Source organism: Amphibalanus amphitrite, unplaced genomic scaffold (assembly GCF_019059575.1).
Source record: "Amphibalanus amphitrite isolate SeventyFive unplaced genomic scaffold, NRLGWU_Aamphi_draft 000936F_arrow, whole genome shotgun sequence".
NCBI classification, from domain to species: domain Eukaryota; kingdom Metazoa; phylum Arthropoda; class Thecostraca; order Balanomorpha; family Balanidae; genus Amphibalanus; species Amphibalanus amphitrite.
In genome coordinates this window covers 67,549-81,601 of record NW_024882430.1, presented here as the reverse complement: position 1 = coordinate 81,601, position 14,053 = coordinate 67,549, and the positions used below count along the sequence as shown (strand labels likewise).

At 47.8% G+C, this 14,053-nt stretch overlaps 2 protein-coding genes across 3 annotated transcripts; both read left to right on the top strand.

Moving 5' to 3' along the window:
• The first annotated feature begins 513 nt into the window (after positions 1 to 513).
• Positions 514 to 4,068, top strand: LOC122368289. Of its 2 annotated transcripts, XM_043342089.1 has the most exons (4): positions 514 to 662; positions 944 to 997; positions 2,527 to 2,704; positions 3,057 to 4,068. In XM_043342089.1, exons 2-4 carry the CDS (start codon positions 953 to 955, stop codon positions 3,119 to 3,121), a joined length of 288 nt encoding a protein of 95 aa, XP_043198024.1. In that variant the 5' UTR covers positions 514 to 662; positions 944 to 952; the 3' UTR covers positions 3,122 to 4,068. The 2 variants fall into 2 exon arrangements, with proteins under 2 accessions (XP_043198024.1, XP_043198023.1); XM_043342088.1 differs by lacking the exons at positions 514 to 662; positions 944 to 997 and adding an exon at positions 1,650 to 2,174.
• Positions 4,069 to 4,618: 550 nt separating this feature from the next.
• Positions 4,619 to 13,988, top strand: LOC122368285 (microspherule protein 1-like). The gene is made up of 12 exons (XM_043342084.1): positions 4,619 to 4,891; positions 7,514 to 7,589; positions 8,116 to 8,265; positions 8,643 to 8,737; positions 8,972 to 9,156; positions 9,658 to 9,807; positions 10,728 to 10,796; positions 11,105 to 11,243; positions 11,555 to 11,681; positions 12,225 to 12,381; positions 12,673 to 12,888; positions 13,252 to 13,988. The coding sequence occupies exons 2-12, from the start codon at positions 7,531 to 7,533 to the stop codon at positions 13,345 to 13,347; spliced, it is 1,443 nt and encodes a 480-aa protein (XP_043198019.1). The 5' UTR covers positions 4,619 to 4,891; positions 7,514 to 7,530; the 3' UTR covers positions 13,348 to 13,988.
• Positions 13,989 to 14,053: the final 65 nt, after the last annotated feature.

The window sequence follows — 14,053 nt, the reverse complement described above, 5'->3', positions numbered from 1 at the left end:
CTGATGTGGCATGGGCTGCTTGACACATAAATTCTCATCCAGGAGTATTGGCATTTGTTGGCACACTGATTTAAATGTGGCATGGCAAGTAGCCTTCGCAATCAGTACCAGTGTGGGTACAATCAGGAGTACTGTTTCACCTTTGTAGCCGTTGAACATCGGTGGAACGTGCGTCATCCCGTCAACATCCTGATAGCTTATCGGTGCTGAAAACTGGGCTCCGCAACGTCGTAGTAGCTCGCGCTGACTCTATGAGGGGGCGTAAAACATGGTTCCCTCACTAGAAACCATGTAAATGGATGGTTCGTTCCTTAGCCCCTGAAAAGTTTTGTGTTTCCTGGTTCTGTTACTCGTTAGATTATTCAAATGTGTTTCATTGCGCTGGTGCCTTGCGATAAGCCGGTTCCGGCCTTCAGGCAGCGGGAGGCGGGCAGGTATTTGCGCTTTGTCGCGGTATCGGACACGCGCTATCAGCTCTGTGCTATCTGCGCTGACACATAGCCGGCAGACCGATAGCACGGCCCGAACACCGCTCAAACTCAGTCGCCACAGCCATCGGCGAAGCATCGCAGCCACCCTCGGGTGAAAGTAGAGCGATCGGGTGAGGAGAGGAAGAGGGGAGAAGAGCGGGGAGGATCAGCGAACAAGCGAGATCTATCCAGGTGAGTTGTGGTTATGGGGGAAGACTGACTGGTGGGGCCAACTGTCACTGATGTGAGGGTTTCATCTGATGCCTTGATGCTTCGCTTGCGTACTGATATGCAGCTGCATTTGAAATACAATAAATTACTGTGAACCTATGGTTTGACATTATTCGCTGTTTTTTTTTCGGTCCATCCGCAATCTGTATCAAATTCTGAAGCTAAGCTTCGTCTCACAGTGAAAGTGATGGGACTGAGGACTCATTTATCATCTTTTTAACAGCTCCGTTTGTTTGCCACAGGTCCTCAAGATGATGAAAAGGGGCTACGACGATGAGGATGAGGTGCTGGACTCGGTGAGTAATTCGCTTCGCCACGAGGGCGGTGGGTTTTTATCGCTTTCAAAGGAAAGTCAGAAGCAATATTTGCGATCAGTTTCAAAAGTCCCTCGCAGCACAAGTAGAACTAGGCTTTGTTGGAGATGTCTGTGACTACTGACTTTGTTCACCCGTGTCGCGGCTCTGATGTGTATGTACCGGCTATGCTCACAAGAGAGGAAGTGGCAGGCAATATGTCTGACAAGTAGGCTGAAACATGATACATGCGGATGTAAGTTATTTTAAGCTGGGTTGCATTAGCTCCTACACCTAGCTAGATGATAGGAAAGTCCATCTGTTGCACAACGTTTTATCATGGATGATAAGACTAGAAGGGTCTATCAGTGTTCGCTAGATAAGACTCACGGGACATATGTAGTTTAGCTCCAATGTGTGTACCTCCGGTCTGATGCAGCTCGCAAGCTAAATCTACGGTGTTCGTATGATCATTGTATGATATGTCCGTATTCTGTGAGCCATTCAGCTCGATAGCAGGCGTAGCTACCTGTCTGAACCTTTGTTTATCGTTCGGTATTCGTTGTTTCACTTCGGGCTAAACGGAGCGGTCGACATCATAAATGCGCGAGGCAAAGCGACAATTTCGAAACACTCCAAAGTCCAAATATGTTCGACTCCAAATACAAAAGGCAAAAACAGAGACGCAAGATTTCGGATATGAGAGCTATCATTTTAGATCATGATATATTTGGCAAAAGGTGTGCTAAACTCACGCTTAAGTGGCTAAGATTATGGGGCCATGGCAGGTAGAAGGCGCGAAGATCGGAACTGCACTTTTGACCGAGGAAGTTAATGGGTGCACCTGATCGTATCACTCTTTGTAAATCTGCTTCAAAGGAAAAACGCAAAAAGACCATTCTGAACTAGGTGTGAGGACATTGAGAAATGGCGAGCCTATTGAAATCGTACTCAAATGGGCAATGCTGTTCAATGACGAACGCCGTGGAAAAGGAAGTACCCGTTACCAGTGGTGTGATTATTTAGAATAATTTGTATCAAGTTCATCACATCAAAGATGACTATGATCGACAAGCTCCGTTCTCACATGCCACACATAAACTTTAAGCATCGACATGTTCTAGAACACTTGTATTCTACGCTGAAAGTGAAAGTTGTATGGGTTGTTCTCAACTCAGCGGTGAGTGACTCTAAACTTGGTCTAAACTCTGCATTGCTCGTCGAATTCGTTTTATCGTGCATGCTTGCTAGTTGCGATAAACTTCGTCGCGGCGTCATCCAGTAATATTTTCTCCAATGGAACTCTGGACTCGCGTCTCCGAGCCATTTCCGCTGCTTTTACTGCTTGAAACCGACGACACAAGCTAACAAACCTATCTGGGACTTATAATAACGTCAATTACACCTATTACGTCCGTACATTATGCCGCTGCTTCGTTCTAATCCACTCCCCCATTCCCTGATATTCGACATGAATACGCTCCCGCGTATGCCAACCGCCCTTCTGACGTCTCTTATCCATATGCTGGCAGTTTTCGAGGATCGGTGCAGTGCCGATCATCATCCTCACCTACCTGGGCTTCTCGCTGCTCGTCTCCGGCTTCGTACTTACCGTGCTGGCCTACGCGCCCACCGACAGCTACCTGATGGTCATGATCCAGGACATGGGCATAGCCGGCTTCGTCGGACCCGTGGCACTCGTCATTGGATGTGAGTATGTTAAGGACGTCGGCGTTTTTCTTTCTTTTTTTACGAGAGGTGGGAGCTATGCAGGGTGCTTATGGAATTTTTTTACTGGTGCATTTCATTCAACAATGTAGTTTTGTTTTATCGCTAGTTTTAAAGTAAAGTTCCGCTGTTCCTTCACGTTCCGATCGATTTCTTGGCTCTCACCTGCTAAAGCTGTTTATTTGTTTGCCCACTGGTAGTCGACGTTCTGACATGTCGCATACACGTTGGCATCTAAAACTTTTCATTGCCCATTGATGGGTATATTTCCGTCATGTGTAGGCGAGATTCTGCAAGGCATTCGACTGATACCTACGCTCTCCCATTTTCACAGTGATCATCTTCGTCATCGGCCTCATATTCTGCCTCTGCGGAACAAGGGACGATCAGGATGACTAACCCGGGCAGTGCGTGGAGAAGCCAGCTATCAGGCAATCAATGACAACCGTGGACTGAAGATTGTGCCGCGGTAGGAGGGGTTTCGTCATCTTGCATTCATCGCATCTTACTAGCCTAGCGTCTCCCGTTTGTTTTCCCTGGTTTGGACGCACGTCAGAAGCTCATTGAATGGGTTGTGGCCTGCGGGGATAGGTACTTAATATCAATTATGGAATACTGAGCGATTGAGTCATGTCATCCACTATCGCTGTGCCTCGCCTAGAGGCTTTTGTTCAAGACCCGTACCGTTTGGCACTCTATCGTTCTTAATTAGATGCCTTTTTTAATTATGCCAGCTGTTCCCTACAACAGCAACGGAACTTCAGCATCACTCATAGATCAAAACGGATATGCTTCGATGACCGATGTGTTTCATGTTCTTAGTTTGACAGGCATAGCGATATGCGCTGGTCAAGGCATTGCATCTTCTTGTGCTGAAATGCTGAGTGATTTGCTGCCTACTTTTCCAACCGGTTACGGACTTTATTTGATTGTGAAGTCGAAGTTTCGTTTAGCGTCACGTGTACAAAGTTTCTGTTTATAACCGTTTCGTAGCCAGCCTCTGTGCCGTACACGTTTTTCATGTATCTCAGAGTCAGAACATTCGATGCTGCTGTTACTTGTGTTCACAAGTGAACCGCAGTGCAAGGCTGTAAAGACTGTATTGAGAACCGCAATGAAGATTGATAATTGTAAAATCGTTGACTTTTCCGCTCACCCATCGTCTCCTCGCTGTCGCCGTTTACTCAGTGGGTCAGAAGACGCGCATGTAAAAACGGCGATTGTGTTGTAATAAAACATCGACACCTCAAAGAATGCCCATGCTTTTTGTGATGGCACAGACTCGAGCTACTGGAACGGTGTATGTGCTTGGAAGCTATTTATGGCAATAAATGGCCTCTATGTAACATCGTTGTCTAGCGAATGGATGCCCTTTTCCTACGGCGAGGCTTCGGGGGCCTTTGATTAATTTTCATTTCAACTGATATTCTGAAATGGCTCATGTAGCTGCCTGCACTGCACCTAGACTGGAATTCCATCGGCTTTCCGCGCCTTGTGGCGGGATTCAGGTCAGTGCAGATAGTGAGGGGTGGTCAGTGGTCACCCGCCCCTTTTAGTTTCTTGTACCGAGAGTCGATAGGGTTGCTGTTGGAGTGGGCTGCAGCCATGAGATCATCACCGGTGCCCCAGTTGGAAGTTCCTGCCGATTCGCGATTGCTGACTGCTGAGAGCTGGTTGTTCTCGAATCTCGATGGACTGTTCACTGTTCACTAAACAAAGTGATACTAGGCGGGCAAGACCCAAGATTCCTTTACTGCTCAAGACCAGGCAAGACGAAAAACGGACTGATTTCCTTCATATGGAATCGTATGATTATTACAGTAATGGCGCTTTTAATACATTAAATATTCTTCGGTTGCGAAAGGCTGTGTTCTATTATGAATGTGAGAAACAGACTCAGCTTGTTGTCATAGTAACTGACTAAAATGAAATGTTTTTGACAGTTTTTCCTCCGAATTAGACTTAGGATACAAAACCTTGCATTTTTCACAACTTTTTCCAATTCTTGAAATAGCTTTCTTCATTAGTCAGTGAACTTGACAAATGACAAATATCAAACCATATAGCGTCATTTCAAAAACAGCTTGCACATTATAAGCGAACAGGCTGGAAATTTTCTGCGTGCGCGCGCCAGGATCGCATACGACTTCATGTATAAAGGACTATAAGGTAATTTTGTATTAAATATGTAGTATTCGATGGTATTTTGGGTTGAATTTGTGTTGGGTAGCTGAATGGAACATGGAGGAAGGTCGAGGTGTTGAACAATTTGTATTTGCTATGATGTAATAAATCAAAATGTTAGGAGATTTGGCTGCCGCCTGCTTAGGTTGTTTCTCAAAACGTTGGCAAAAGTGCATATTTTCATAGAGTTGTTTGCCTCTTGGAGGACTGCATTTTCATTTCCAACCCAGCTTAAGAAACTGGTAGTTCTAAAGCAGGTATCGCCTTTTTTGTTCTCTGCGTGCGTGGCTAGTGTTGCCGGTATGGGTAACCCTGGCGTCACAGGTAATGTTTTCGTTCAAGGTTAGGATTTCCTGTATTAGACTGCCGTGCCAGGCAGAAGCATGCTGTGATGTCACTGGAAGGGAAGATAACTTACCACACTTTCAGATTCAGGTCGACTCAGACTGACACCGACTCAAATCGATTCTGATCGACTCAAATCGATTCCGATCGACTCAGATAGACTCAGGCAGACTCAAACCGACTCAGGCAGACTCAGACAGATTCAGATCGACTCAGACTGACTCAGAACGACTCAAACCGACTCAGGCAGACTCAAACTGACTCGGCCGATTCAAACCGATTCAGATAGACTCAGACCGACTCGGATCGACTCAACCGACTCAAATCGATTCCGATCGACTCAGGCAGACTCAAACTGACTGGACCGACTCAAACCTATTCAGATCGACACAGACCGACTCAGATAGACTCAGAACGACTCAGACTGACTCAGACCGACTCAAATTGATTCTGATCGACTCAGACAGACTCAGAACGACTCAAACCGACTCAGGCAGACTCAAACTGACTCAACCGACTCAAACCGATTTAGACCGACTCAGACAGACCCATCGGTTTGACCTGAATCGGTTTGAGTCGGTCGAGTCAGTTTGAGTGTGCCTGAGTCGGCTTGAGTCTGTCTGAGGCTATCTGAGTCATTCTGAGTTTGTCTGAGTCGATCGGAATCGATTTGAGTTGGTTGAGTCGGTCTGAGTCAGTTTGAGTCGTTCTGAGTCTATCTGAGTCGATCTGAATCGGTCTGAGTCTGCCTGAGCCGGTTTCAGTCTGCCTGAGTCTGTCTGAGTCGTTCTGAGTCTGTCTGAGTCGATCGGAATCGATTTGAGTCGGTTGAGTGGGTCAGGTTGAGTCGTTCTGAGTCTATCTGAGTCGGTCTGAGTCGGTTTGAGTCTGCCTGAGTCTGTCTGAGTCGATCGGAACGATTTGAGTCGGTTGAGTCGTCCTGGGTCTATCTGAGTCGGTCTGCCGTCTGAGTCGATCTGAATCGGTCTGAGTCTGCCTGAGTCTGTCTGAGTCGATCGGAATCGATTTGAGTCGATCGATTTGAGTCGGTTGAGTCGGTCTAGTTAGTTTGAGTCAGTCTGAGTAGATCTGAATCGGTTTGAGTCGGTCGAGTCAGTTTGAGTCTGCCTGAGTCGATTTGAGTCTGCCTGAGTCGTTCTTTACGTTATCTTCTCTTACCCAGTGACGTCCCAGCATGCTTCGGCCTGGCACGGCGGACTGATACAGGAAACCTTAGCCTTGAACGAAAAAGCTACCGGTGACGCCAGGGTTACCGATACCGTGTTGCCTAAGCATCGTACAATTAGGATGAAGCATAGGCTGGTACGGAGACCCGCAGTTGCTTCTGTGCACGAACCCCAACTCTAGCCGTCTGTCCTGTCCAGTAACAACCGATAACATTGATATCGACTGCCGGTCCCTGTACAAGAGCAGCTGAGGTTTTCTGTGCGTGCCCTCTGACAGCTTATCGTTGTTTCCTGTGAGGGTGCTGGGACAATTTACTCAGGGTCGCTGTACAGTAGCAACTGCGTGTCCCCGTACACCACCAAGTATTACATGTGTCTTGAGAATATCATTTACACTTCATAATTTGTGAATTATCAATTCTCATTTCAATTATTTTCACTAATTTTTTTAGAAGGTGTTTTATCATGACCATATCATTTAGTCACACAATTGCTTCTAATCATAATATTATTCATCACTAGGTGACATGAGATCCCACAGAAGTTGAAAGAAGCTCAGAATTCTGACTTTGGACTGTCTGACTCGTCAGTAGTAGACTGGCTCCATAGTGCATGATGTCAAGTTCTGAACTTTGTTACATGATGGTATTTGATGGAACTTAGTGTTTTTGATGATGCTTGATAGCTTAGTTTTCTTTTACTTGGGTAGGCACTTGTTGCCTAGCACTATAGTTGTGTTTTATGTGACAAACAGGTGAAAGGTCAGAGGTTTGTGTTAGATGCAATGCAGTCAGGTGGAGAGCTCCAGATAAAAATCTGGTGGCAAGAATGACTCATTTGGGTGCTTAAACAATCTCAGATTGCCATGGTAACAGGGAAATCAGCAAATAAAAATTTTCATAGGGAACTAAGGTGATTTTCAAGATGTTAATCCTTGTGAAAATGTTCAACTTATAGTAAGAGATGGACTATTATTTTCAATCAAATTATATCATGCTGTGCTTCTTCGTTTTATGTGATAGGTAAGTACTGGATTGGTTTTGGGAGTATATGATTGGGTATTTGGTTTTCACAGGAAATTTGCTTCTAGAAATGAGTATGGCTGATGGCCCCTCAACTAGCACAAATATGGATACTTCAGCAACTACGAGGTATGTTAACGCCTTTGTTTTCCACTGTTTTACCAAGGACCATTGCATGTCATTTCCTTTAGTCTGGTGAAAACAATTTAACTCTAAGTTAACATTTTTGTCATTTTTGTTAGCCCTGTCAGTTGTGAGTGATAACAAGTTTTTTTTTCCAATATGATCAATCAATAAGTGAATCTAAGTTCTATTTAATCATCAAGCCACTTATAAACTCAACAGCTTCAGTGAAGTCTAGAACCAAGAAGGTTAGACTATCCATGCATTGCCTATGTAATATTATATTTCAAGATTGCAAACTTTCAGTGCATTTTTACTCATTACTCTCAATGTAAAATTGTGGCTGGCTAATCAGAAGTTGCAGTAAATGTCCTCAGTCCTACACATCTACACCTACACCCGATCTGGTCAGGCAGCTAGTGTCTAGTGTGTCTAGGAATGGGATCAGCTGCTGGCTGGCTGTCATGCTACCCTGTCATGCTACCAACAGCACACTATATTACCATCTAACTGTCGTGCCCGTGTGTTGCAGCCGGTCGGCACCGGTCGCCGCCCCGCGCGCTCCCGGCGGCAAACCGTCGGGCGGCGGCTCCTCCGGGCGGAGGGCCTCGGTAGGCCGCCAGCGGACCGACAGCAACGCCTCTGGCGGCAGCCAGGCGCACGACGGGCTCGGCCGGCGCAGGTGGGCCTGATATCTTACTGGGGTGTGGGATGGAGCTGTCCCTAGCCGGTGTGTTACTGGGATGTAGAATGGAGCTAACCGACCTCCAAGCTCCGAGCTAACTGTACGTCTGCCGTGCGCAAACGGGGACGAAAATCGGTCATTATTTTATTTTAACGTAGATAAAGGGAAAGAAATGCGATCCATGGGAAAATAATGGAGTTACCCTGCCTGTGGAACAGTTGATCGATGGAAGATCCCACATGTATGATGCTGGTAACAATGCTGTCTTTGGTTTAAATATGTAGATGGGTATAATTCGTGTTGCTCGTTGCCCGTTGGTTTATTTTTACCGACTGCCAGTTTTTTCTCACGATAAATTTGCGGGAATTTCGCAGCTCCACAAGATCGATCAAGCGGAAGAAGTTTGATGATGAGATCGTCGAGTCGGGCATATCGCTGCCTCCACTTCCCCCAGCAAAGGCGGCCAGAAGTAAGGATAACTTACCGCTGCTTTTTTCGTGAAAAATGCTGATTTTTGTTCCTGTGGAGCTATGCATATTGCTTTGCTCAGTGCTAACTCCTGCGCGATGTGGTAGACCAGTGATTTACTTTATCCTGTAATGTTGAATTGTATCATATTTTGGGATAAATTCCATGAAATGATAATTTTTACGCCGCCCTGAAACGGTGCCCTGACGTGTACGGGCCCGACGCGATATCACAGCCCAGAGCGTCGACTACCAGCTGAGCAGTATGGGACTGAGTGGCGTTAACGAGCCGCTGCGGCGGCGGCCGGCGCGCGCCACATCTCGCCGCAGTCGGCGGTCGCGCGCCGCAGCCGCTGCGCTCAAGGACATCGGCCGCTGGAAGCCGACTGACGACCTGGCGCTTATCAATGCTGTTCAACAGGTCAGTGCAGGGTCAGTGGTCGGGAGGGAGGGCGCTTGTGATGACGATGGCTGAGGGTTGGGTGGGCGGCCAAAGGACAGGATCGGTAGCTTAGATGGGAGGTGAGTTATAACAGAAGGAAAGTGGAAGAAAATGGTTATCGGTGACTGGGGTGAATGGGGGTGACGTCTGAAAAGAGAATGAAGTTTTGTGTTTTGGATTTGGGGTTTGTTTGTTGCTTTGTTTAGTTCGTTTATTGGGGCTTTAGGGCGGGTCACTTTGCGCCCATACTGATTTGAGGCATGCATGACCGCACAGTTATGATTGGCTCAGCGGGATGGAAATGCAAATGTATTGCCTCCAATGATTTTCCATAGATATATTTAAATCGCTTCCGTATTCATCGCTCTTGGTGTCGGTTGCGTCATTTGCCGTCCCATTTTAGATGTCGATAAGGGACCCGTCTTTCATCCCACTCTCCCAATTCGGACATTATATGACGCTCACTCACCGACCCGGCAGGCCTGTGATCTGACGCTGGTTCACCTGGGAGTCAAGTTCTCCTGCAAGTTCACACTGTCAGAGATCCAGGAGCGGTGGTACGCCCTGCTGTACGATCCCTCAGTTTCCCGACTCGCCGTCACCGCCATGAGAAATCTTCACCCGGAACAGGTAATGCATCGGTTGCGGGCTTCTGGGAAAACTCTTAACCCGGCAGTTGCTGGGGTATTTCGCCACCCGCCGTTTGCTGGGGGGGGGGGGGGCGCTAAACGCCCCCAGCCGATAACTCGAGAGCCAATAGGCGCAGCGAAACGCACGAGGCGGCAAACGAAAGAACGCGACTAGACGCTTCAGATGAGTACTTTAATGTTGAATTTTGAGGTCACATTTACGGAATGTCTGTATGTCTATTCTGTGATTTTGTATGATTTTTTGAACATATGCCGTTTTTGGTCGAAAACTAAGAAATTATGACGTCACTAAAACCTTAATATCTCAAAAAATTTCCGACCGATTTTTTTTTTTTAATTTGTCACAATAAACTTCAATCAATTCCCTGCAGGTACCCAAATTTTGGCGGGCCTGCGGCGCGCCGTTTTTGCCTATGGCGCGGCGAAAAAAGTGGGGGCGTTTAACGCCCCCCCCCCCCCAGCAACTCGCGGGTTAAGGTGGCGTGCTATGCCGAGCTTTTGTTAAAATTGTATTTAAATTTAGGAATGTATGTAGTATATACGATTGCAGCCAAGCTGTGGTTTGGTTGCCGACTGCCCTTATATGGATTGATTTGGTGACTTCTCTAGTTTATCCGAACACGCATTTCCTGTTTCTGTGGGGTTTCCATATTAATCAATCAGCCATGCTGCTCCAATGATTTATCTCGCTACGGATAAAGTACACTTGCCCGATATACTTGCCCGCCTCAGGATGACGGTATCGACATTGGCGAACCGTGTCCTGGAAGCGAAGTTTTCCGGCTGAATAAAACATACGCTCATGAATTTGTTCCAAACGGGCGCCTTTTGTGCGTCTTTATGCAGCGCACGTACTTTCGGAAAACGCAGCTACTATTTATGGCATGCACCGATTCCCAGATTGCCGAGGTGGAAAGCAAGGCGCTGTATTCGCAAGCCGAAGAGGATCTGCTAAAGGCCATCAGCTCGGTAAGTTGCACTCTGCCACATGTAAATTCCGTTTGGTGTCATGGAACTGTGTAGTCACTGCGGCTTCGATGGGATTTGATGCATATCAGTAGCTCGTCCCTGCCGTTCAAAACACTATTAAACTGCTGGATCAGCTGCGTCTGGGTGAAGCAGTACTGTTGGACCCCCACAATGCAAGACAGGATTTACAACCACTATATCAGCTATGCTGCCTTGAAGCACTTACGAGTTATCACTGCCAACTGTGACTCCGCGATACCACTCCCTGTGTCCTGCTGACCACACTACCACCATGTCGCCGCCGACAGTCGTCGCCCCCGACGCTGGAGCAGCTGCAGACCCTGCTGGACGCCCACCCGGAGACGTTCCACTCGAGCCGGACGGCCAAGCGGCTCCGGGAGCGGTGGGAGAAGCTGAAGCTGTACCAGCTGCTTACCGATCAGTCCGGTGAGGGTGCGGGGAGGAGGGGAGGGGTGATGTGCAGAGAGGGAACAAAAGTCGTGTCGTCGTATTGGTGTGTTTGGTATGCTCTGCTGTGTCTTCGTAATTAATTTTATATCGTGCTTAGGTGACTTTCAAAATATGCTTGACCGTACGCGAGACGTTGAACTCTCGTATTACCATTTTATCGTTCATTATTTAGTCACCAATGAATGTGACTGCCACTAATTGCGATCCTTCTCTCCCGCCGCAGCCAAGCCGGCCATTATGAAGGACATGTGACCGTGACTGACTGCGATCCCCCTGTCCCATCGCAGCCAAGCCGGCCACTGTGAAGGACATGCCGCTGCAGTTTTCTGACGCCGAGGAGGCGATGGACGACCTGGCGCTGCTGGAGACGCCGCCGGACGAGCAGCTGGACCGCGAACTGGACATCGTAGACCGGTGCGTGGGGCGACGCCGAGAGGGTGATCGAGCTAGTGCGGTGGAGTCGGGGTGTCCATGAGGGTTGAGAGTTTATTGGGTGAGCTATGTGCGTTAATGATGGTTTATAGGACTAGGAATGGGAGTCAAGTGACGCTTAGTTGTTTTTCCCCCGAGTGTAGCATTTATTTCACGTTCTTCGAAACATACACGTCAAATCCAAGTACTCTAGTTGTTCGTTAGGTGATGTTCCAAGGATTAGTGGTAGGTGATTGTCCACCACTGACAGCTTGCCGTGCGTTCTCAAAAACACCACAACATGTAATGCAACTATAAATGGACAGTGGGCCTCTTGTTGTATAACTCCGTATCATGTAATCTGTCGTCTGTCCGCTTCCAGACACCGCAACGAATTCAGGGACTTTTTACCTACCTAGCCACGCGATTCGTTACACAACACGGCCTTCGATTGGGCTGGCATGCACTGCTGTGGCTCGAGCGTCCTGCAACCAGAATCCCTGAATCAAAACCAATAACAGCACTAACTCACCTCGTCCTCGTCAGGCGCTCGAAGCAGGAGATCCGCCGCCTGGAGACAGAGAGCCGCCGCTGGCAGGTGCTGGTGGACGGTGTAACTGGAGTGTCGCCGCCGGAGTTCGACAACGGCACGCTGGCCATTCTGCGCGGACGCACCGTGCGCTACCTGATGCGCTCCGCTGAGGTGGGTGCGGAGGGGTGATGGAGGATGCGTGTGCTCGGCTTGCCAACAAATTAGTGACTCCAAATGATATCGATTCGTATTGGTAACAGTTCGATCCGCCTCATGTTGGCGACTTGTGTTGATAGCGACTCTACCCGCCGCATTTCATAGACTGAACACGAGTGTCATTCATCTCGGTTTCAAATCCTCATGATTAGCCTATCACGTGAAATCCACCCGTAGTCGTTATATCGTGCGTATCTTATACATTACTGTGTCCCTAATCTCCGTGCCGCTTCCGTCTCGCCTTAGATCACCCTGGGTCGGAGTACGAAGGACTCAGCCGTAGATATCGACCTGTCGCTCGAGGGGCCGGCTTGGAAGGTATCCCGCAAACAGGGCATCATCAAACTCAGAAACTCGGGAGAGTTTTTCATCGCTAACGCGGGCAAGCGGCCGATCTTTGTCGATGGCAAACCGGTGCTGGCAGGGAACAAGTACAAACTGAATGACAACTCGGTGGTAGAGGTGAGTGGTGGAAATGGAAAAAAGCTGAGAGGACACCGACCGACCGGACAAAAAAGGCAAACATATTTAGTTGAAAGTAACGATTCGATCTTACAGAGTAGTACCCGATGATAAAAGCAATATTTATATATGAGGTAAATGTATTATGTATTTGTTGTAAGACTTTAATGTAAAGTATAGGGCATTCCGTTTTGTCAACTGCATCCTACTTCAATTCTTCGCCGTCTTGGGCCAGGTCTCGTAGGAACCGGTCCGTTTCCACTGGGTATTCCCGGGTAAGAAGTCCAACCCGACTCTGTTCGGTCATCACTTCGTTACATCGCCGCACGTGTTCTAAAGCCGGGCGTGTCTCCGTGTTCACAGATCGCCCACCTGCGGTTCACGTTCGTCATTCACCACGAGCTGGTGGGCGCCGTCAGACAGAAATACTCGGCCTCGGCACCCATCTCCCTGCCCTGAGCTAGTCGCCGAGTCGCGGTCACAGCTCTGCAGGGAGATCACCGAACCGGTGCGCCACCCGCAGCTGAGTCTGTACGCGCGGGTTTGGAGAAGACCGTAGTGTAAAACTTTGTCTGATAGAGGGCTGGGATAGGGTTTGGAAAGACAAGTGAGGACGGTGAAAAGGTCGGTTGCTTATACAGTGATGGGACCCGGTTCGATGGGTGAAAATGACTTGGCGTCTAGGTAGAAAGGTGGATTGATCTCGTCTGTCAGTGAGAGCTGCGAGGGTTTGATGACGTACTGTGGTCTGTGTGAAGTGTCCGTGCCTGCCTGTATGTGTTGTTGACTGCTGATGGTACACTGTGACAGTGACACAGTGTCAGTGTGACAGTGTGTTGTGTCATCAAAGACAGAGCGTAATGGTCGAACACTGTTGTGACGTACTTGTAAGAAGCTTACTTAGTTTCGAATAAGTTCATCGGGGCTTAAGCCTTTAGTGCTATTCAGTGTAGTTTTGTATGGCCTAGTTTCGCGATATCTACAGCTCCTTTCGCAGATAGTTTTTGGAAGTTGTTGCCTCTCAGACCACCGAGGTTTGTAACACGTAATGTATTTGTTAACATCCAACATGAGTCGACAATATAATGCCTAGTTACAGATAACAGCGTCTTCTAAAATTGAGCTTATTCGACTGACGACGAAGCTTAAAAAAAAAAAAATAGCA

Coding starts and splice junctions, on each gene's coding strand:
- LOC122368285 (XM_043342084.1), top strand. CDS start 7,531: ATGAGTATGGCTGATGGCCCCTCAACTAGCACAAATATGGATACTTCA. Junction 8,266..8,642: donor GACGGGCTCGGCCGGCGCAG/GTGGGCCTGATA, acceptor GGAATTTCGCAG/CTCCACAAGATCGATCAAGC. Junction 11,244..11,554: donor GCTGCTTACCGATCAGTCCG/GTGAGGGTGCGG, acceptor GTCCCATCGCAG/CCAAGCCGGCCACTGTGAAG.
- LOC122368289 (XM_043342088.1), top strand. CDS start 2,052: ATGACTATGATCGACAAGCTCCGTTCTCACATGCCACACATAAACTTT. Junction 2,175..2,526: donor GGGTTGTTCTCAACTCAGCG/GTGAGTGACTCT, acceptor ATATGCTGGCAG/TTTTCGAGGATCGGTGCAGT. Junction 2,705..3,056: donor CGTGGCACTCGTCATTGGAT/GTGAGTATGTTA, acceptor CCATTTTCACAG/TGATCATCTTCGTCATCGGC.